Genomic DNA, 23,797 nt, shown 5'->3' on the forward strand with positions numbered 1-23,797 from the left:
TGATCTACCAACTTTTCGTGTACACTCTGGAAAGGATGATGTAGTTGGACTTTTGCTCTCTTTTGGTGAAAATTCTGCAGTAACTACGATTAATTGGTGGTATAGAGCTTGCTAAAAACAAGCGGAAAATATTTATGGAAGGTGAAATATGATGCAGTTATTGGAGGCAAGTAAATTGCATGGTATTTTAGAGGATTTTGGAATTTAGTTATACCAGGGTGGACTGTTGTGAATAAAGTGATTCGGGCTTGGTAGTGAGGACGACATTTTAATGGTGGGCATCTTCAGCCGATTCTCCCGTTCTCCCCAGTCAAGATTACATGCCTTTTTGTCGTATCCAATTTATATTTGAGTTTGAGCAACTGGAATGCTCCACTTGTGCTAGAATGCATCTTGTTCAATCAGAATGATGTCCCTGTAGGGATGCCAGGAGATTGAGCAAGATGGAAAACGTGATTTTAGACAAATTGAGGGCACTTCATTGGTCTCTGCATGACAACTCATTAGATAATTAAGATCTCAACATCTTGGAATGTTTCTGTGTCTGGGGACATAATTAAGATCTCAACTAGCTAGTACCTATTGTTATTTATTATCAATAAAATAGAATCAGTTGTTTAGAGAGAATCCATTTATATATTTTTGGATTCTTTGATGGTTTTCAAGAGATGTTTCAAGGGATCACACTGATTCAGAAAACATGCTGGAAGCAATTTTGTATTGTTATCGTCACAACAAATATTCAGGCCCTTTTGTGGAAACGGTAACGAGTACCTCCATTTGCGCACACATCACATATTGTATTCCATGCATCAGCTTATACATCAAAGCCTACATATGTCATATTCTACGGTGAAATCAATTCAGGTGCTGCGCTGCTTCCCTCGGTCTAACTTCCTTGGATTTCTTAGAAATTACGAGCTCGTGATGAAGCACAGGAGTGTCTGAAGATTTTATTCTGCTTTAAATTTTGTGCAATATCGAGCGTACGGTCCTGATGAAGACCATTCTAACAATAAGTAGATTAATTCTGCCTTTACTCTCATTCCATCAAGTGACCCTTCTCAATTTACAATTGTAATTAACAGAGGGAGTCCACTAAGTAGTTACAAGATGCAATTAGCTGCTTCAAGATTGTGAAAGGAAACTATTACAACTCACTTGTGCCATTGAGCTTATACTCCAAATAAAATAAAATAGCCTTGCGATATTATGACATAATTCACTCCATTTTACTTGAAACGAATGGTATTTTATTGCACGGTCCTGACTACCCCTCCTTTAACAATTCTGGGGACTGATTTCGGTGTTTTAGGTGTTTTACCATCATTGATGCTAACCCCATTATATAATGATGCTAGTTTTTACTTACTTTCCAGGTGTCAACAATTTACATATAATTCTGTTTTTTTCCCCAATACATAAAAAATCACACTTTTGGGAGAAGAGTTAACAATGGTAGATGAAAGTAAAACCACCAAATCATTGTGCAACGGCAAGTGAAAAGAAGAATCTACTGAAAGAAGTGAGAGCGCGAAAGTGCAGATAAGTTCATCCCAAGTTCAGTGAGTCCATGTAATCTCATGCCCTTTGATCTCTTGAGAAAATGGGAGTACCAATGCGCAGAAAGTTTTGGTTGCCTTTTTAAATCAGGATCATCCAAGTCAACAAAGTATAGGCCATATCCGGATTCGAAGCCATCCAACAACTCGAATAAATCCAACAAGGACCATATAAAATAGCCTTTCGTATTTGATCCATTCCTTCCAAAATAAAAAAAATAAATTAAAGAACAATGGGTAAAGAGGAGAAAGAAAAGAACAAAAAAGAGTTGCAGCAAAAAATTAATGAAATGATGCAATTACATTGATTGTTATAAACTAAGTTGTAAAATAGCTATAGATGTGTATTATTATCCAGTGTGAGGTTTGTGAGGTCTATACACGTACCTCAATGCATCAAGCAAACTCCCAATGTATGCATGCAAATATTCCACCCTTGGCCAGTCTTCCAATGTCAAATTACGTATCATTCGTTCACCTACCCAGACATGCAAATGCCATGTCACATTCGTTAATTTAGATTGTAACTCAAGTTGACAGTAAATTGTGCTTACATCTAAACCCTATTCAATGGATGTCCAACATATTGGTGTAAGGGAAGAGAGAGAGAGAGAGAGAGAGAGAGAGACCATTTTCATGTATGTAAACAGGAGGGTTGCCATAAACTCTCTTGATATACTTCAGCAGTTCTTGCAGGCCCCAGGCTACAATTGGAAACTGAGTAAAACAAGATGGTTACTAATTATGGAGTACTGAACCAGTACATAATTAGTAAAAGAGCTCTATAATTTTTTGTTTAAAGGCTTACCTCGAATCTGGATGTATCATTTCCGAAGCCTGCAACAAGCATTTAAAATAATATATATATATATATATATATATATATATATATATATATATATATTTATAGTGAGCTGAACATTTTATCGAGCACGGTAAAGAAACTTTCAGAATCAACCACGGATTAGCGCAGCTCGATTGGTAAGCTCACTCATGTCGAGTAAAAATAATTGCATTCTAGGTAAACAAAAATTATTAGATATTCCCGGGGTACTCCCATCTTATTGCAGCATACCATATAATTAAAATTCAAACATCAATTTTTTGTTGACATATCATCCTACGATAGGATGGGAATATCACGCGGTATCCATACTAGAGAAGTACCTAATAATCACTCCTAGTTGAAGTTAGTCTCCATCCATTTAGTTCAATCTGTATATTTTAACAAGGAAAGTACTATAGACACAAAGGAATCCCACACATTGATGTGGCATACTAGAAGTGTACTGTTTTTTTTTTTTTTTTTTTTTTTTTTTTTTTTTTTAATTTTTCCCGTGCCTCTCCTCTCCTCCCCCTTCCCTCTCTCACCCCTCCCTGCACTTGCATGATGGTTGGAAACCACCTTAGGGTGGATAGAAGCTGCCGCAGTGGTGTTGATAGGCTCTAAAGTGGACCGAGTCTTAAAGATTCATTGTAAGTTCCAAATGGAACAATCACATGATCGAGAGCTAAGAAGAGCAATGAAATAATATAAGAATTGGTATAATTCACTTGAGATGAGTCTAGCAAGAGTCTAATATTCAATATGTGCTTGAGAAAAGGAGATCCAATTATCATCCACGTTATACAAGCAATGGAAGAATGCAATATAAATTATGGCCTAGATTTGTTTATGTAATTGAAGGCTTTAGATTTGTTTATTTTATTAAAATAGCTAATTTTATTAGTTATAGGAATTAGTCTAGAATAATTGGGCTTGAGGATACATGGCCCACATATGTTTTATTTTGTTGAATTAGGGTTTTAAAAAGCTAAGGTACTGTAGCAGTATTGTAGTCGTGCACTGTAGCCACTACACTATTCATTCAAGGGTATTTTTTGGAAGATGTGGGTTTATTTTTCCTAGAGTTTTAATTAGGTTTTAGTTTAAATACTCTTTGTTCGCTCATTTTAAGAAGTTTATGAAAATTGATGAATTTTATTCATTGTGAGTTGAGTTTATCTTCTCTTGTTATCGATTAAACTTTTGAACTTATCAAAGGTAAATCACAACTTTTGTAGTGTTCTTCCTTTGTAATTTGGGATCTTGAGATAGGTTCTTTAACGGGTCTAGATTTTAATATAATCTAGGTTCTTGAAACAAGTTCCTCGACTGGTCTAGATTCTTCTATCCATTGACTTGATTTTGGTTTTCTTGGGTGAGTTTTCAAATTGATTATAGGTTCAAGGGATTCCAATCTCACATGTTCATATCATTTGGTATTCAGAACAAGGTTTCTAATCAGGTCTGATTTTATCTTTTAATTCATGCATATTTAAATTTAATTTTAGGGTTTCATTGTTCTAGGGTTAAAAAAAAAAAATGTGTAGAAATTCATTTTTCTTAGGGTTGCCAAATTATTCTATCATTCGAGCTCTTTGTGTTTTGTTTTGTTTTTTTTTTTTAATTGGGGCGGCCAAAATTCTTTCATCCTAGGGTTGTCAAAGTTGCTTTGTCATTAGGGTTTGTTAGGGTGGCCGAAATTTACATCATCTAGGGTTTCAAAATTCTAGGGTTTCTTGCATCTCTAAATTTGTCAATTGCTTGGAATGTCATTTTATTGATTCCCTCTTCTATTTCCTTGTCAATTTTGTGTGTTTGAATTTAATTGTTTGATTTTCACAATTGAATCAATTGTTTGTGATTGAATTAGTGAAAATAGAAAAGAAAAGAAAAAAAGAATATAGAAAAAATATATATATATTTTTATTGAGCTTTATCATAAAAGGGGCTAAATACATATAATTATAGGTTGTGTCTTGTCTTGTGATTACTTTTTCCCTCATATATTTTTGAGTCTCGTGTTGTTTTGTTCATTTCTTATTTCGTGTTCTTATTTCTTGAACCTAATTACTAGTTTGAATAAAATAATGTTGTATTGTTTTGATTGAGTTCAATTAGTTCTTAAAAAACTTGAGTAGGAAAACTCTTGAGGTAAAAAGGTAAGAGAGTGTGAGATCATTATTGGGAAAAAACTAATTAAGAGTGAAACACGAGTAGAGTGCCACTATTTAAGTGTAAACACGTAAGTGAGTGTGTGAGATTTTTACCACTAACATTCTTTTTTTACAGCACATTATGATATCTCATAATAGTGACTCAACACTGAAGAGGGTAGCAGAAAATTCATTCTTTGTATTGCACTCCATGCAATAAAAGTTTGAAAGATTGAATTTGACGTTGAAGGAAGTGAGGGATATGATGGATCAACGAGGTGCAGTGATTAGAAATCTGCAAGGTGTGAGAGATAGGAAGAGGCGTGAGGCTAGTGTTGAACATGAGTATGAGTATGAAGAGTATGATGAGCCTCTTATTGTCAGGCGTGCTCTCAATATTCAAATTAAGATGGATGATACAGAGTAGTAGAGAGAGAATATTTTTCATATTAGATGCCACATCAACAAGGTATGTAGTATGATAATTAATGGAGAGAGTTGTGCTAACGTAGCTAGCACTACTTTAGTCGAGAAATTGAATTTACTTACCTTAAAACACCCTAGACCAGATAAGTTGCAGTGGTTGAATGATTGTTAGGAGGTTAAGGTAAATAAGCAAGTGCTAATATCATTTTTAATTGGAAAGTATCAGGATGAGGTGCTCTGTGATGTTGTGCCTATGCATGCTGGCCATATTTTGTTGAGGAGTCCATAGTAGGATAGGAAGGTGATCCATGATGGAGCCAAGAACATATACAGCTTTGTAAAGGATGAAAAAACAATCAAATTTACTCATTTAACCACAAAACAGGTCCATGAGGATTAACTGAAGTTGAAAAGTAATATTGATAAAAAAAGAAAGAGTGAAAGTGAGATTGATAAAAAAAAAAAAAAAGGAGCGAAAGTGAGGTTGATCACAAAAGAAAGAGGGAAACCGAGATTGATAAAAAAAAAAAAAAAAAAAAAAAAAAGAAAAAGAAAGAGTGAGGTTGAGTGAAAAAGAAAGAGTGATAGTGAGATTGTGGAAGAAAGAAATAGACCAAAAATCAGAGACAAAAGAAATGAGGGTGAGGCTGAAACATTAAGAAAAATAGAGAATAAGTTGAAAAACAATTGTAAGGCCGATAGTTCAAAAAAAGAGGGGAGAGAAAGAAAAAAGAGAGTGAAAGAAAAAAAGAGAATGAGACTGAAACATCAAGAGAAAGTGACAGTGAAAAAGAAAATTGAGAGGTGGTTGAGAGTCAAGAAAAAAGAGTGGAGCCACGAGAGGAAAAAGAAAGAGAGATTGCAGAGAGAAAAGGAAAAACAAAAGTGAGTTTTTATGCTAAGACAAGCTTTTATACTAACGGATTTAATGACTTTTTGCCTAATAGTGTTGTTTCTTTGTTGCATGGATATGAGGTCATGATTCTTAATGGTGTGTTTAGTGGATTGCCACCTATTAAAAAGATAGTGCATTACATTAATTTTGTACCAGGAATGACAATCCTTACCCAACCTTTCTTTGAAGAGCATGACTTTTTGACGTACTTAAAAGGACAAGATAAGTTGAATAAAATGCATGCCAAGTGGGTGCAATTCATTGAGACATTTCCTCATGTAATCAAGTACACACAAGCTAAGGAAAATCTTATGGTTGATGCATTATCAAGAAAATATGTCCTTATCTTTATTTCAGATGCAAAGTTATTGAGATTTGAATGTGATAAGAAATTGCATGCTAATGATGATGGCTTGGTTAGTGTATACGGAATACTTGAGAAAGCATCATTTGCTCAATTTTATAGACTAGATTTGTATTTGTTTAAAAAGAATAGATTTTGTGAGCTTACTAGTCTTATGCATGAGTTGCTTGTGCATGGATATGGTTTGATGGATCGTTTTGGTGTAAAGAAGATTTTAGACATGTTGCATGAACGTTTATGGGAGTATCATTTGCTATTCATTGACTTGTTGTATGAACATTTCTTTTGGCCTAAGATGAAAAGAGACGTCATTTGTGGTAGGTGCATTACATGTAGAAAGGTCAAATATAAGGTTTTGTCACATGGGTTGTATACACCTTTATCCGTTCCTAGTAACCCATGGGTAGACATATCTATGGATTTTGTTTTAGAGCTGCCTAAGACAAAAACAGGTAGAGATTCTATTTTTGTAGTTGTGAATAGATTTAACAAAATGACACATTTCATTCTATGTCATAAAATTGATGATGCCACAAACAAAGTGACTTGCTTTTTATGAAGATAATGTGACTTCATGATGTGTCTAGGAGTATTGTTTCTGATATTGATGTTAAATTTCTTAACTACTTTTGGAAGGTTTTGTGGGAAAAATTGAATACTAAGTTTTTATTTTCCATTACTTGCTATCCACAGATTGATAGCCAAACTGAAGTAGTTAATAGGACCTTAACTCAGCTCTTACGCCCTGTTGTTCATACGAATTTAAAAACTTGAGATGATTGTTTGCCATTTATAGAGTTTGCATATAATAGGATCATGTAACTACTACTTCATATTTTCCTTTTGAAGTTGTTTATGGTTTTAATCTACTTACTCCTTTAACTTTGATGCTTTTTCTTGTTGATGAAAGGAGTAGCTTGGATAGACCTTTTTAAATTCTTGAGAAAATTAATGATACTTCATATCTAGTAGATCTTCCATGTAAATATCATGTGTCTACTATTTTCAATGTTACTGATCTTTTTCCCTTTGATACAGGTGGACATTCGAGGTTGAATCCTTTTGAAGAGAGTGGGAATGATGGGCTCCAAAGTAGACCGAGTCTTAAAGATCCCTGGCAAGTTGTAAATGGGTAATCATAAGATCGAGAGCTAAGAAGACTAAGGAAACAATGTAAGGATTGGTGCAATCCACTTGAGCCGAGTCTAGCAAGAACCCAATATTCAATATGGGCTTGAGAGAAGGAGATCCAATTATCATCTACGTGATACAAGCAATGGAAGAATGCAACATAAATTATGACCTATTACTATGCTTATGTGATTAAAGGTCTTAGACTTATTTATTTCAGTAAATTTATTTATTTTATTAGTTATAAGAATTAGTTTAGAATAATTGGGTTTGAGAATGCTTAACCCACATATGTTTTATTTTATTGAATTAGGGTTTCAAAAGGCGAAGTTACTGTAGCAGTATTGTAGCCGCGACACTATTCATTCAGGGGTATTTTTAGAAGATGAGAGTTTATTTTGTCTAGGGTTTTAATTAGGTTTTAGTTTAAATACTCTTTGTTGCCTCATTTTAAGAAATTTATGAAAATTGATGAATTTTATTAATTGTGAGTTGAGTTTATTTCCTCTTATTCTTGATTGAACTTTTGAACTTATCAAAAGTAAATCACAACATTTGTAGCGTTCTTCCAAGGGGGAGGTTTGAGGGTAGATATGAGAATTTTGATTTTGATATGAGAGTTTAAAATATTATTTTTAGTATTATTATTGTTTTGAGATTTGAAAAAGTTGTATTGGGATTTGAAAAAGTTGAATTGTTTATTATATTTTGTGCGAAAATTTGAGAAAGTTGTATTAATGAGATGAAAATTTTAGTTTGAGATGAGATTTCTTTGCCCCCAAACCTACCCTTATAATCTGGGTTCTTGATATAGGTTCTTCAATGGGTTTAGATTTTAATATAATCTAAGTTCTTGAAACGAGTTCCTTAACAAGTCTAGATTCTTCCATCCGTTGACTTGATTTTGACTTTATTAATTGAATTTTCAAATTGATTGTGGGTTCAAGAGATTCTAATCTTGCGAGTTCATATCAAGTGTAGTTGGAGTGTGGTCGAGGTGAGCTTTTGCGTGGGGTCATGGCTTGTGTCCTACAGCTATCCTCCGTTGGCTTGGGTGGTCGAGAACCACTTGGGGGGTGGGGGGAACATCGCTGGCGAGGAAAAGGAAGAAGGAAAGGGGAGGAGGGGAGAGGCACAGTCGTGGCGTGGCTGGGGCGGTCCCAGATTGCATTGCCAACTGCCATTGTCTTGTGGTTGGAGATCCACCCCAAGCAGGCAAATATTGTCGGCGAGGAGGGAGTGAGTGAGGGAAATGGGAGGAGGGGAGAAGCACGGGGACGGGGGGAGGAAAAAAGAAGGTAACATAGCATTTTGCTAATGAGCCATATCAGTGTGTGGAATTCCTTTGTGGGATTTTTTTGTGTCTGCAACATACTTGAAAATTCTACTGCCATGTCTGCAAAAAAGTCCCTCTTTTTGATTTTTAGGCTACTGGGATTGTCCTTGGCATACGAAGTTGAGTAATGGTTCACTCCAAGGAAGTCAAATGAACCCTTAATCCAATTAGATTCAGCAGTGGTGAAGATCGGCATTCTTGAGCCTACGTTCTTTTTCATGGCATCAGGATATTCTCCAAAGACCAAAGGATCTAAAATCCTACAGTCAAAATGACAAACATATAAACGATTGCTAAAAACCTAAATTATAAGTTCAGAGTCACTCTCTAAAATACACAATACACTTATTAAAGGAAAAGACAGAAGACACCGGATAATGCATGAACGTTTAGCTTTCTTACCAGCCAAAGAAGAAGTCGTTGGCTCTTTGAGCAGCAATTTGATCGTCTGAGCTGTTTGTAAGAGGAACAAACCAATAAGCAAGGACATTGATCCCTATAAATCCGTGTTGCCTATCCTGCAGGGCCAAAGTTTCTCTAGATCAATAACATCTTGTTTTATGCAATTAGCCATGAAGTTCATATGAAATTAAACTGATGTCTAGAATCCATTACATAATAAGAACAACTTAATACATAATAATACCTGATATTTGTTCTTGTACAATCTAGCAGCGGATGCATGTGCCAACAAGATATGATGAGCTGCCAAGTATGGCTCTATTGAGGAGTTGCCTCTAGAGCAATTTAGCCCATATGGAGATGGAGATGAACATCTCTGAGGAGGTAAATTGCCAGCATCGTAACCCCCCATTACAAATACATTGGCCTCATTAAAAGTAGTCCAATATGGAACCCTGTCACCAAATTTCCTGAAGCACACATCCGCATATGCTTCAAAGTCTTTCCTGCATTCGCATTTGGATTATTCAGTACTCACATTCTTTGCTTTGTTTGGTGCTTTGTGTAGCAACGTACTGTGCACCAATATTATTTTTTCTTTTTCCTTTTGCATGTGATGGTAAAGTATATTTTGCACCCTTAAACTATTACGGATTTTGTATTTTGCTGACAAAACTAATATTTTCCACCTTCTATTAACATCCCAACTACAAGATTGCATCATGTCATCTTCTATTCATTTAATTGGTCCGGACCCATGTTCATTCCCTTATAAGGCTAGAAGAAATAATTTTGTAATGAAACCCAATTGGTGAATTAGGACTATCACGTTGGTTGCAAAGGATAACAAATGATTTTCCAAGGCATATAACAATTTATTTTCAAAGCTCACACCGAAAGCACCTAAAAGCTGTATCACTTTTGTAAATGTGTTTAATTTGTTAGGAATTTGGACCTCCCAAATTCAGCCCCCTAGGATCTACCCTTTTCAGGAATAACAAGAAAAATAGAGAAATAATAACAACACAAAAAATTTACGTGAAAACTCCAAAATATGAGAAAAACCATCAGACCTAGAAAAGAAAATTCACTATGTAAAAAATTATTACAATCACAGAATTTTTCTTATCATCCTCAAACACACTCACAAAGTTACCCAACTAGTAAAACTTTAACTTTACACCTCTTTCCCTTTTACAAAAAAGGCCAACAGAGGAATTTAACTAAAGTTAAAAGTTATTAGATAAGCTTTCAACTGGTGTATCTTAAACTAAGAGGCTAAGGCTCTTATTTATAACACATGTCTTATGCCATTTTCATTAATCTCACCGATGTGGGACTAAAAACAATGAGCATAAATTAACAATCTCTACCTTGCGACTTTGATTGGTCCCACAACCAAACTTCACCTTAATGAAGATCTTCATTGCTTCTGCTATCATGCTTCACCATAAAAGCATACCCACTCAGAATAAACCAATTCCAAGCATTTCACTTCGGCCCATGTCGAAAAATAACCTTACTGAAAATTATGGTGTAACTTCCACGTTTAGCTCTCCTGGAAGTTCATCAGCCATCGACATGAATTTCCACCACACACCTTGCATCAATGTTAAACCAATGCATGTGTGCAAAATTGTGGACCCGCTAACATTAACACATCCTCTATCATGGCAACTTTGGGAATTAGCGGCATGCCATGAGAATGTACATATCTCTTTTTAAAGATCAAAATCTTCTATGGAGAGAGACACAACATTAGCATCATTTTCAGTATCTCCATTTACTGACTTAGAGCCACTTGCAGAACTTGCTCCAGTTCTAGGACAATTTTTGTTGACGTGCCCAAATTGTCCACACTCCCAGCAGACTACTTTCTTCTCCATGGAGTTCTTCATCTTCCCATTTCTAACTGCTGCCATTACTAAGTTCTTAAGTGGAACATTACTTCCACTACTTAGTCTTCTCTCTTCAGAAAATATTTTACTGGTAACCTCTGAAAAAATTATTTTCTCCTTCCCATGTATCAAAATATGTCTCATGTGCTCATAAGAAGGTGGAAGAGACTAGACGAGTCTCAAGGCTTGATCCTCATCATCAATGTTAACTCCAATATCTTCCAGCTTAGCGACAATTCCATTGAGAATGCTTAAATGATCTGAAATAGTTGTACACTCATTCATCCGCAGTGTATGAAACTATTCCTTCAGGTACACACAATTTGAGACGTCCTTCGTCTGATATAACTTTTCAAGTTTTTTCCAGAGTTCTTTTGCTGTAGATATTCTATGTACATTTGCAAGAACATTTTTGGCCAAACATAGACGTATCACACTTGTTGTTCTCAAATCCAGATCCTCCCAATCTTCATCGCTCATTTTAGATCTGCTCCTTTCACCAGTCACACTAGTACTAGTGCTGACTTTAGGTGTTGGTCTGACCTTCAATGCCTTGTGTAATCCTGATTGAATTAAGACATCCTTGACTTGTACTTGCCACAAGCCAAAATTGATTCTCCCATCAAATTTCTCCACCTCAAATCTGATAAGATTTGAAGGCTTACTTTTTGACATTGTTTTGATGAATTTACTAAAATGAATAGTACCTCACTAAGTCAGTTCTTAGGAAAGATTGGAGGGTCACAATTGACACATTTAAAATTTTCAATCTCCTAGATAGAACCTTTTTATACTGTACGTATCCACACTACCACACCAAAGCTTCACCCCACAAAAAGAACCTAGTGGCTTTGATACCAATTGTTGAAAATTTGGACCTCCCAAATTCACCCCCTACCATTTGTAGAAATAACAAGAAAAATAGATAAATAATAACAACATAAGAAATTTACGTGGAAACTCTAAAATAGGAAAAAAAACCATCAGATCTAGATAAGAAAATTCACTATATGAAAAATTGTTACAATCACACAATTTTTCTCCTCACCCTCAAACACATCCACAAAGCTACCCCACTAGTAAAACTTTAACTTTACACTTCTTTTCATTTTACAAAAAAAACCAACAGAGGAATTTAACTAAAATCAAAAGTTATTAGATAAGCTTTTAACTGGTGCACTTAAACTAAGAGGCTAAGCCTCTTATTTATAACATATGGATTATGCCATTTTCATTAATCCCACCGATGTGGGACTAAAAACAAGGAGCATAAGTCAACATAATTCGCTTTTGATAAGCAAAATATTTTGACTTTGGTGCTTTGCAATTAGGAGAGCTTCAGCCTTGGCACTTTGCAATTAAGCACGCTTTTACTGATCACACTACATGCATCTTCAGCAAAAGAAAATACGTCCTTATGTATCAAAACAAGAATTTAGACGGAGGGAAACATTGGATTTTTCATGGGCAGGAGGTTTTTTAACTGCATGGGCAAGAGAGAGATTATTTATTTGAAGTTTCCTATGTATGTAAAAACAAGTTGATTAAGACGATAAGATTTGAGAATCATACACACTCTTTCGGCTAATCCATCCTCCATACTCGTCTTCCAGTGTTTGAGGAAGATCACTGTGGTGTAATGTAACATGTGGTTGTATTCCTGCTTAATCATAAAATGAACAATCTCAGAAATACTAATTTTCTTCTACTAATATAATTTTTCTTTCTTTTTTTTTTTTTTTTTTGAAAAAAAAAATCACTTAAATCATATATATATATGTGTGTGATGGAAATTGGCTGTAACCATGACTGATTAGTTCATTGATGAGATTGTTGTAATACTGTAAACCCTTTGGATTGATAGTTCCTCTTCCATCTGAAAGTATGAAAATTCACAATCAGAAATCACATATTTCTTGTATGCATGGTTAACAGTATTGATGATGAGTACGTGAGGGTGGTTGCGTGATCATACTTGGTAAAAGCCTCGACCAAGATATGGAAAACCTGTAAGCTTCTAACCCTGTGTCCCTCATAAGCTGGACATCCTCCTGCAATAGTTAAATTTGTTGTAAGCATTTTCATAATTAGTAATGTTTTGGGAGTATTTATTTTATGATATGGATTCCCTGGCGTTTTATAAAACTTGTTGTGGGCGAGATAGAAACATGCGTAAATTGAGTTCCACTACATTTCTTATTGCACGTTTGAGTCTCCCGATTAACACTGAATGCCCATTAATACACGTGATGTGAGATCCAATTTTGTGTTCATCTCTTTCTCTAGATTCTTGGGCTTTATACATGTTTTGGTAAAGATGGTTTTGATCTCCAGTTCTCTACTTTTTCATCTACAATGAAAATTTTTCCCAACTTCTTCCCAAAAATACGACACTGATCATCATCTCAACTTATTTTACTTTTCCATTATAAGTATATTATTTATTACTAGTATAAAAAGCATATCAATGTATTAAAAGAAAAAAAAACAAAGGAGGCAGCCTCAAAATCCCAGCAACTCCCCACCAACGGCAGATCTAGAAATTGATCTTTGGGGGGCGAATTACTGTTAAAATATTAAAATTTTTTGTATATATTTTCTGACGTAGGTTGTAATATATATAAAATAAAAAATATAATAATCATAATTTGAAGTATAAAAAATATTATCCGTATATCTATCAATTAGAGATTTATGATGTAAAATATTAACTAAAGCTGGATAAGAGTTTCACTTTTTTTTAACTATATATATATATATATATATCATTAACTTGAAAGAAAAATGTAAGAAGGAACGTGAAAAGAAAAGTTGTGTAGATATCAGAAGATTAGAAAAAGTTTGAAGGAGGCCCAAACAAGAATAGACGTACACAATCAATCAAAATGCAAATCCCGGCAGTCATTTTGAAAAGATAATATATATATATATATATATTTTTTAAATGAACTTCAAGAAATATATCTAAAAACATATTTAACATTTTCGAAAAACGGTAAGATAATTAATTAACCTCATGTATGTGATCTATCGGTATTTAAAGGAAAGAAAAAACTGGTAAGCAGCGGCGAAACTAGTAAGAGGCTCCACTGTCGGTGGGTTTAGCATTTCTATTTTGTAGACTGACCTTATATTTATGATATCCATCACATGCTGTGTCTCCAGTGGCTCCATGCATATTCCCTGAGATGAGTTGGGCAATTAAATCAATCCTAATTATTATTCTCGAATAATGAAATTTCTGATTAACTTGTTCCGATCGAAAGAAAGAAAAACTGACCTGCTTGAGCGAAAGTATCCCATATGCTAGGAGTCCTCCCATCCTGGTTTGCAGCACCTTCAATCTTTCGTAAAAGATTAAACGAAAAAGAGTTGTTAGAAAAAGTGAGAGAAATCGTACAATTATTTTGGCTGAATAGATGCCTTTGATCGTTCATTACAATTACAAAAGCATAATCAAAACAGAATGCTTAAACAATCAAAAGATACGAAAAACAAATGGTAAAGATAACCTGATAAGCTGAGGTCGAAGCTCCAAACACGAAATCAGGAGGAAAGTCATCTCTGCTAAATTTATCAGCACTCAAAACCAGTACTGCTAGATTCGTCAGCAAAACTAGTAGCCTCAACATTTTGATCCAGTACTACTTACTGTTCAGTCACTCATAGTTAGATAAACGAAAAGGAAAAGAGTGGAGCGCTTTGTCTTAACCATAGCCTCACAATAATTATCCTCTAATTGTCCAATTAACTAGCTTTTAAGGCTACGATTGAGAACGGATGCAAGCTAGTGTCTAAGCCTAGTCTAATATGTAAATATCACTTAATTTAAGACCTATAACCTCTTTTAACTTAAGATCTCTTTATGTGCAAGGCTTATAATATTTTTAATTTTTTATAAATACATCTAAATTTATCTTAACATATAAACTCATCTTAAATAGATTATAAAACTCACTATACTATCTCAATTCATTATATTTTACAAAGAACTTAACTTATTTAACTTAGCTCATAATCTAAACGCAAATAAAAAAAAGAAATGAAAGAATGCATTGTAGAAAGACAAGGCTGGCGGCCTCTTTCCAAATTACATTTTACAATATCGTGGGCTTTTTGTTGACTTGACGGCTTATTTTTCTAATTAGAAACTAATCAATTCCAAAATTGTAATGAAAATAATGGAATCACGAAATCAGAAAATAAAATGTGGACTTCAAAGTTCGATCGTAATGACGATTTTCTCAAAATATATATGTATTTTCTTATTTCAACGTGTCAAACAGTATTCATAAAACTGTTTCAATGATACACTGAAGCCCTCTGTTCTCATTGTTCTGTAATAGTACTTTTATAGAACAACTCAAAAACACAGTTTTTTTAAAAATTATAAGATGGATAGATATGTTTTAAAAGGAAAATTCTGGTTTTTCTTATCTATTTAAAAACATGAATAGATCAATTCTTTATTGCCACCCATAAAGCATTCCAGCAACAAGAAAACGACTGTTTTCTTCTTCATATATTTCAACGATTTGGCACTGTCCATCAATGTACAAGATTTTATTTAAACATATAAGGAAAATAAAATATTAAATTATTATTTAAAATATCCAAAAAATAATTTTATCATTTTAATAAAATCCAACATTCTTCCGCTATTTTAAATAATAATTAAAAGAAATTCGATCTTGTGCATATAGACCAAATAAATTACTTCAATGAAAATGTTTTTGGACTTCAACCTTCACTTAGTATAATTATATTAAAGCTATATCCAATCAGTGAACGTATCTTGAACTGATGACCCTATTAAACTAGCAGGATAGAATTCATGCAATTATTTTCTAATTCCCTATATGTTTTCATCTAGCTTGCACTTTTTGTGACCTTCCATATCTCAATTTTATAAGAGCTCAAGGCATGGTCGATACACCATAGGAAGCGACCACACTTCCACTCTCACATAGTTAAGTTCATCTAAGGTGATCATGTCTCACCTCGACAAAATTAGTCTATAAACTTATTAAGAGTTCTACTCATCCTTTAAATTCCATGAACTATTAACACTAGAATACATCTCTTTGGAATTAGGGTGTAAAAGGATAATTTCCTTTTAAACAATTATCTATTGTTAGATAATCATCACTCTATCAACTTGTTGCTACCCATTGATCCTTGCCTATATTTCAAATCCAAGGTTGGGTTCCCATCGTAGGCCATTTAATTTATAGACTTCAACCCCATTCCCTTTGATGTCTTATAGATCATATCTCTTGGTAGGCCTTTTGTTAACGGATCCTCCAAATTCTGAATAGATTTGACATACTCAACAGTAATCACTCCACTATTGAGTAAGTCACACACATAATTGTGCTTCAAACTAATATGTCTTGATTTATTGTTATATGTCTTTCTTGTAGCTATTCGCAAGATTGCATCACTATCACAATAAATCGTTATTGCAGAAATGGTTTAGCCCAAATTGGTACGTCTACCAACAACAAACCCACTTGTAGACTTAGAATTTGATTCTACACTATTCCAACTAGCAACATTGTATCCTTCTAATACAATGGGTTCTCTTTGATAGTGTAAACCATAATTCATTGTCCCCTTTAGGCATTTTAGAACTCGAGAAATAGCATCCCAATGCCCTTTATCTAGATTGCTAGTAAATCTACTTAGCATCCCAATAGCAAATGCAACATCAGGTCCAATGCAATGCATAGCATACATTAAACTCCCTATCACTAGCATATTCTAATTGGGATCTACATCTTCATGGGTTATTTCTCAATTTAAGACTAGGATCATATGAGTTGAGACTAATTTTTGGTCTTCATGACCATACTACTTGATCACTTTCTCAATATAATGAGATGGTGTCAAGGATAAACCATTGATTGTCCTCACAATATTGATTCCAATGAATCACGTCAGCCTTTTCCATATCTTTCATGTCAAATATTGTGGAAAGAAATATTTTAGTTTCTTCTAAACATCAAAGATTACTTCAACATACAAACATATGATCACACAATCATTATTATCTATTTTATAATAAACAAACTTATCAGCATCATTCACTCTAAAGCCATAAGATAAAACAATTTTATCAAATTTTCATGCCATTGTTTAGGAGCTTCTTTTAAACCAAAAAGAGATTTAATCAATTTACAAACTTTGTTTGCATGCCCAACCATGATTAAACCTTCGGGTTGCTCTCTATAAATCTCTTAATCTAAGTCTCCATTGAAAAAAATCGCTTTTACATCTATTTGGTGAACTACTAGATGATTGAGAGATGCAAAAGAAATTAATATTCTGACGGTGGATATTTAAGCAATAGGAGCATATATATCACAATAATCTATACCTTCTCGTTGTCTATATCCCTTAGCCACTAAACGAGCTTTGAATTTATTAATAGAGCTATCGGCATTAAGCTTTTTTCTAAAAATCAAGCCACTTACATCATATTGCTTTTGAGCTAGGAGATAAATCAACTAGTTTCCAAGTTTGATTTGAAACTATTGATTCCATTTAATCATTGATAGCCTATTTCCAGGAAGCTATATCTTGTGATGACATAACTTCTTGGTAAGATGAAGGATCACTTTCAACGTTAAAAATAAATTTAACTTCCTTCTTCATTTCAATTCTATCTCCTTCTATGAGATAGAAAGAAAAAAAAAAAAAAAATCAAGTCCAAATGATGTTTCTTTTTTAGGCCTTTTGCTCTTCCATAGTTCAAACTCACTAGGATGCTTAATTTCATTTTTAAAAGATTTTGGGATATAAACAAGAGAATCATTCTTTTGAAAATTTGGCTTAGTCATATTTTCAAAAAATTCTACATCCCAAGACTCTTATATTTCATTTGAATCTAAGTCTAAAAATCTGTATGTCATACTATTTTGAGAATATCCAATAAAAACACATCTATATGTTTTGGAATCCAATTTTGGTTTTTGAACATAGGTTGTAACACCGAAATCTAGTGCCAAGTTGTTTTAAATAATTTTAGATTTTTTTTTTAATGTAAAAAATCCATTTGAGTTTTCAAATATTTTTTTCTTTTTGAAAGTAGATGACGGGCCTAAAATCTCTATTTTGGGTGGATTATGATTTTATTTTAGTTTGATATTTAGGTTAAAAATCTTTTTATGGGCCGACATATTTTTTAAACAAATTGGATTATTATTATTATTTTTTGAGATTGAGTCGAAGTCCAAAAGTTAGATAGAGCCATTTTATAAATTTCCTACGCTATCCAAACTATGGGACCAAATATTTGAAATGAGCCTACCCGATCATCCAAAATCCCAAACCCATTCCCGTGAGAACCAACTATCAAAATCTTTACGACTTCCATGCAGGTCGTGCACGTCACTCAAGAATGTTGCTCCTTTCTGTTTTCTCTAGGGCTTTCAATAGCTACTTAATTTGATCAAGCAACCATATATATCTTTTTCTCGATTTTTCTCTCTAGTTGTTTTTCTTCACTCCCTACGATTCTGCGGTTTACCCTTTCCATTTCTCACATCAATCTATATCCCACTCCCTCACAACAGTTTTCCTTTTTCCCTTCTCTAGGATTTTTCCATCACCTATATATATATATATATATGCATATATTATTTCTTGCATTTAGAAACTACTGAAAACTCTTCCTTGCGGCACCTCCACTAAACCACTAGCTTATTGCCCAGCCCCACGTGAAACCCGATCGACCACTTGCCTAAGCTACGCCGCTGCCCAGCCATTCGAAACTGTAGCCACCACCTAACCCGTCCACGGAAGCCACCCTAAACCGCTGCAACTACTTCAACACAACCACTGAAGCTAATGTCAACCCGAATCTGCCGTTCCGTGGCCCCAGCACCTACCGAGAAGCACCCTGCCCAACCCCACCGTGCAGCCTAGTTTTCATCCACTAAAAAGGAAACGTAAACCTCTTTCCACCACCCTTGCTCTTCCACAGCACCCTATACGTCGAAAACAATACACGGCAACAACCCACGCGTTGCATGCTCTCCCCGTGTCCAAGAGCCACTGCACCTCCTCTCGGTCACCACCTCAGTGCACAGTTTATCCACCACAACAGCCCCTGTTTTGCATGCTTAAAAACAGAGCACTGCTCCTTTCCTGTTGAACCACAGCCCAACGCCTCCGCCCACTCAACCACCAAACAACCTTCGGTTCCCTCTCCACTGCCATTAAGCCTCTGTTTTCTACCCCTGAAACAGAGCACGGGTTCTGCTCTCAGCCCCTTGCACGACGGAGGTCTAGTGACGTCGCCACTTGCCACTCGTTCGCTGTCCGTGCCTCCTCCAGTCACCCCATGCTGATTCGTCGTTCAGCCGTGCCACTCACCTTCGAACCAACCCAGCTCCTTCATGCTCTACTTGCTCCCGCTTTGTGTCCTCCGTTTTGGTTGGGTATGTTGCCGCATAGCCTCTTGCTTTGGTTTTGTTTTCTTCTATTTCTTGTTGCCTTTAGGTTTTTTTTTTCCATCTATGTATTAGTAAATGAAAATTTTGCCCTCAGTTTAAAATACATGGTGTTTTAAGGATTTATTTCAATGGGCTTGTTTTTCTACTGAGTGTCTTTTTATTTTTGAGTGTGTTATCTTAAGTTATTTTTGAAGTAAAATGTTTTTGGGTTGAGTTTGGATTCTAGATTAATATTTTGGATCGGGTAATATTTTTTATTTTTATTTCAACGAATTTTCATTTTCCTTAAATGAGTTGGGTTTTGAATTGTTTTTTCTTTTTTTTAATAAACTTGTGAATAAGTGGGAATTAGGTTAAATGAATATTAAGTGGACATCAATGATGTTGGGAAGTGACGATATTTTAGGATGTAATGGACTAGGGTGTTAATAAATTATTTTGGGTCAGTTTATAATTTTTGCAGAAATTATTTTAGTGAATATTAAGCGACATCGAGGAATTGGGAAAGTGATGGTATTTTAAGAATTATAAGAATTTAAAATAGGTTAATTTAGCATTTCAGGTTTAAATATCGGAATATGTGTTTGACCAGAAATTTACGAGAGTTACATGAGTTTTTATAGGTGATGATTAATTTTCGTTCGGTACTGTTGTAGAGAAATTGTGAAAAATTAAGAAGTTCAGATAAGCAGGATTCCTATACCAGACTTCGCATAAAAGGAAAATGAAACGAGATTAACTTTTAAAATATGCATATTTTAATTTTTGAAAAGAAATATGAAAAACAACCTCAATTATTTGTTTCAGCGTTACTCATGAATTATGTATAAAAGAGAAAATATTTTTGTCATGACTAGTGTAGACATGAGTTTATTTTCTGGCATTTTGTTTTTGAACTGTGCAAAATAGAGCGAATATGAAATTTTGTGCATAAATTATATTTTTGTGATCTGATTCTATTATTTTCTGAAAATGTTCTATACTCTGATATGATATGATGTTATTTCTGAAAACTTTTGGCATGATATTCTGAATCGAGATGTGGTTTGTGGATGGTGATCTGTTTGAACTACCATGGGTGCTAATAGTGGCTTCTGTTTGAGTTGGTACCAACTGTTATGTTTCTGGTGTACCCACTTTGAAAACAAAGTAGTTTTCTGGTGGTCTTTCATGTGTGTACACTCGGGGTTCCGAGAATAATAAGAGAAAGATTCACATTCTGTTTCTGCTCAGCTAGTTATCGGGGCTTGCACAACCCTATCATGGGGGTTAAACATGGCCTCTGATGTGATATGATGTTTGGATATGATGGTGGTCAATATGCTATGCTAAAGGAATTTTGAATAAGAATATTTTTTTAACTTTCGCTCTGATTTTTGTTAACATGTTTCTGCTTCTGCACTCTGAAAATGAAGAGGAAAATGTTTGGTTCTGCATTCTGAACTCTATAAACACTCATGTTTGCACACTAGTATATGTTCTTTGCTTACTGAGTTGTTGATAACACAGATCCTATGTGATAAGCCGCTCATTCTTTCTTCTTTAATTATGTGCCACGTTCTACGTGTCGAGCGTCGATGGCATGTTTGAAAAGATATTGAGCGGATTTCAAAATAAGATAAATATTTTAAAGCTTTCGAATATTTTAAATATTCTGAAAATATTTATATGTGATATTTTCAGTGTTATTGTACTAAACTTGTTTTTAAATAGTACAATTATAATATTTTGATGAGCTCTAAAAATATTATATTTGTGGAAAGATATTTAAATTAAATATTTTAGTCATTTAAAAATATTATGAGATTTAACTTTTCGTTGAAAACTCTAAATTAATTTAAATGGTTTTATCATCTTCGAGTAATTAATGAGACTTCATCATTTTAATTAATGATGAATGAATATTATTTTATAAATTTTAGTTTATAAAATAATATTCTATCTAAATTCCTCTCAGTAAAACACTTACGCGTTTTCAAATCAATATTTAAACTTATCGATAAATCGTTTTAAAGATTCCGAAACGAAGGACCTGGATTAAATACCCAAGCCGCTCTCTTTTTTCCATCACTTTTTCCTTTTCTCTTTCTCTCTCCTCTCCCTCCCCTTGAATCCAACGTGCTGCTCTCTCTCTCTCTCTCTCTCTCTCTCTCTCTCTCTCTCTCTCTCTCTCTCTCTCTCTCTCTCTCTCTCTCTCTCACTCACCGTAAGGTTTCTCCTCCCAGCCGGCGCCACCACCAGCCGCCCAACCTCACCTCCACCACTGTAGCTCCCCCTCTCGCCGCCCAGTCCATCCCACTTGTGGTGAGTCCCACCAGCAACCCCTTCTCTCTCCTCCTCCCTTTAACCAAATGAGTATGAAAACCCATTTAACTCCTCCTACCACTGCCATACGCGACAAACGTGGCCACTAACCACCACCAACAACTTCACCACCTCATGAGCTTCCCTTCCATAGCCTCCTCTTCCTCCAGCTCTCTCTCTCTCTCTCTCCACTAGGCTACCTCACGCATGGACTCCTCATGCTTGCCAAGTGTGCATGCTTGCCAAGTGGCAAGTGGAGTGTGTGTGTGAGTGAAGTAGCTGCTGAAAATCTCTTCAACTCCCAAGGTGGCCCTCCATCTTTCCAAAGTTTTGGAGACTTGTGATTGGGCAATATGGGTGGCAAGCACCCTTCCCAAGTGCCGTCGATCCCAAAGGATTTCCCACTAAAATTCTTCTAGAAATCCTAGGCATGTGCCCATTTATTTCCCAAGTGGATTTCGCCCCTTTCCAAGGCAAAACCCTTCATCTTCTTTTGACACATGGCAACTCTTTCTTAGAAACCAAAACCCTCTCTCTTCTATGGTTGCCATGCATTGCCTCTTGGCCTTCCCCTAGGCTCCAGTTTCCATAGTCTTATCATTTCCCTTCTAGAAACCTCCTTCCATTAGTGACAAGTGTCACAACACCCCTTTCTTACAAGCAAGTCGTCTTGCATGCTTGACACATGGCAAGAAGGAGGGTTATCCCCTAGGGTAGGCGTGCAAGACCAAACCCTAGATTCTCTCTCACCTCTCTTCCCTCAATTCAGTTCAGATTAATCAAGCCTTAGTTGTAGGTTCCACTGAATGACATGTAGTATCCAAGAATTGGGTTGGGTGTGTGCCCTAAGCCTCTATTGGGCTTCCCTAGTATTCCAAACCTAGTTTCTAATTCAGTTACTCCACCTTGCTTGGCTCGAAATAATATACCAAAATAACTAAGAGGCTTAGCTTAGATGAAAAAGTTGAAAAGTTGAAATTGAAAAGTGTTTGTGTTTGAATGATATTTGGATGTTGAGATGAGATGAAATAGGTTGAGACCACCTATGAAACCAAAGGAAGCCAATCAATTTCGTTATGTTGTAGCTACTATGGCTTGTGATGTTTTGAGTATTCTATCTTCTAAAGTTGCCTCTGAGTCAACTTTTAAGACTCATTTGATTACACAGATTGGATGAAATAATATGAGAAATCTATTAATAGTAGTGAGATATTTGAGTTAAGATAAGATAAGTTGGTTTATAAAATAGTGTCTATTTGGATATAGAGTTGAGATGAGATGGCTTTAAACTTTTTTGGAATTTGATAAACTTGTGGGTCCCATGGATTATTAAAAAGTATTTTTATCGATTGGATAATAGTTATAAATATATTTTCCATTAAATAATATTAATCATTAAAGTAAATATTTTTTACATATTTAAAACCGAGAATTAATTTTTTATTTTCTTGAAATTTATATAATTCAATATTCATAAAACTATCAATATTTTGATGACATACCAGCACAAAATCAGCCACATGATACAAGTAAATCCAAATCCAAATCAGCTGCATATCCTCCTTGACAAAATGGCACCACCATACTTGGAAAGTCTATTGTATATGTTTAAGCCAATTGTATATGTTTAGAAAGTCTAGCTATACATTTACATTTCTCGCCTTATTTTTCTTGTCTACTGTACAAAGCTATTGATGAGCTTCTTGTATCCTTGTGACTAGTATATAAGCAATACAATACTCTTTCTATCTATAACTTGTGAGATAGACATTTCTCAAAATTCTTCATGGTAATTAGAGCCTGCCATAGGACGAATGGGGACTCACACTATTTACCCCACGATAAGGACCATGAAAAATGCTGACTTGTACATGAGGGAGGGTGTTGAGGAATAAATCCCACATTGCTCTTAGACAAAGTCCTGAGCATGTTTTTAAGCAATGAGCAACCATCTCTTGTTGAACTGGTTTTATACAATGAGTTAAGCCCATAAATTTTTTCATGGTATCAGAGCTTGCCATAGAACGAATGGATGCCTACA

General features: G+C 34.8%; 1 protein-coding gene across 5 annotated transcripts in view; it reads right to left on the reverse strand.

Annotated features, from left to right (window-relative positions):
- Positions 1-1,329: 1,329 nt before the first annotated feature.
- LOC122313343 (beta-glucosidase 11-like) overlaps positions 1,330-23,797 on the reverse strand; it is a 100,933-nt gene continuing 78,465 nt past the window's right edge. Inside the window, exons 1-13 of one of the 5 annotated variants that reach the window (XM_043128298.1) lie at positions 14,506-14,710; positions 14,274-14,337; positions 14,121-14,176; positions 12,969-13,044; positions 12,798-12,869; positions 12,566-12,653; positions 9,340-9,601; positions 9,096-9,211; positions 8,733-8,953; positions 2,371-2,399; positions 2,192-2,279; positions 1,950-2,040; positions 1,330-1,763 (exon numbers count right to left, since the gene is read on the reverse strand). In XM_043128298.1, coding sequence (XP_042984232.1) covers positions 1,514-1,763; positions 1,950-2,040; positions 2,192-2,279; positions 2,371-2,399; positions 8,733-8,953; positions 9,096-9,211; positions 9,340-9,601; positions 12,566-12,653; positions 12,798-12,869; positions 12,969-13,044; positions 14,121-14,176; positions 14,274-14,337; positions 14,506-14,625 — 1,533 coding nt within the window. In that variant the 5' untranslated portion in view covers positions 14,626-14,710 and the 3' untranslated portion in view covers positions 1,330-1,513. Of the gene's footprint in view, positions 1,764-1,949; positions 2,041-2,191; positions 2,280-2,370; positions 2,400-8,702; positions 8,954-9,095; positions 9,212-9,339; positions 9,602-12,565; positions 12,657-12,797; positions 12,870-12,968; positions 13,045-14,120; positions 14,177-14,273; positions 14,338-14,505; positions 14,711-23,797 lie in introns of those variants that run through there. The other 4 variants (XM_043128276.1, XM_043128316.1, XM_043128268.1 and 1 more) reach the window with 4 other exon arrangements.

This window comes from Carya illinoinensis, chromosome 1 (genome assembly GCF_018687715.1).
Source record: "Carya illinoinensis cultivar Pawnee chromosome 1, C.illinoinensisPawnee_v1, whole genome shotgun sequence".
In the NCBI taxonomy this organism is placed as follows: Eukaryota; Viridiplantae; Streptophyta; class Magnoliopsida; order Fagales; family Juglandaceae; genus Carya; species Carya illinoinensis.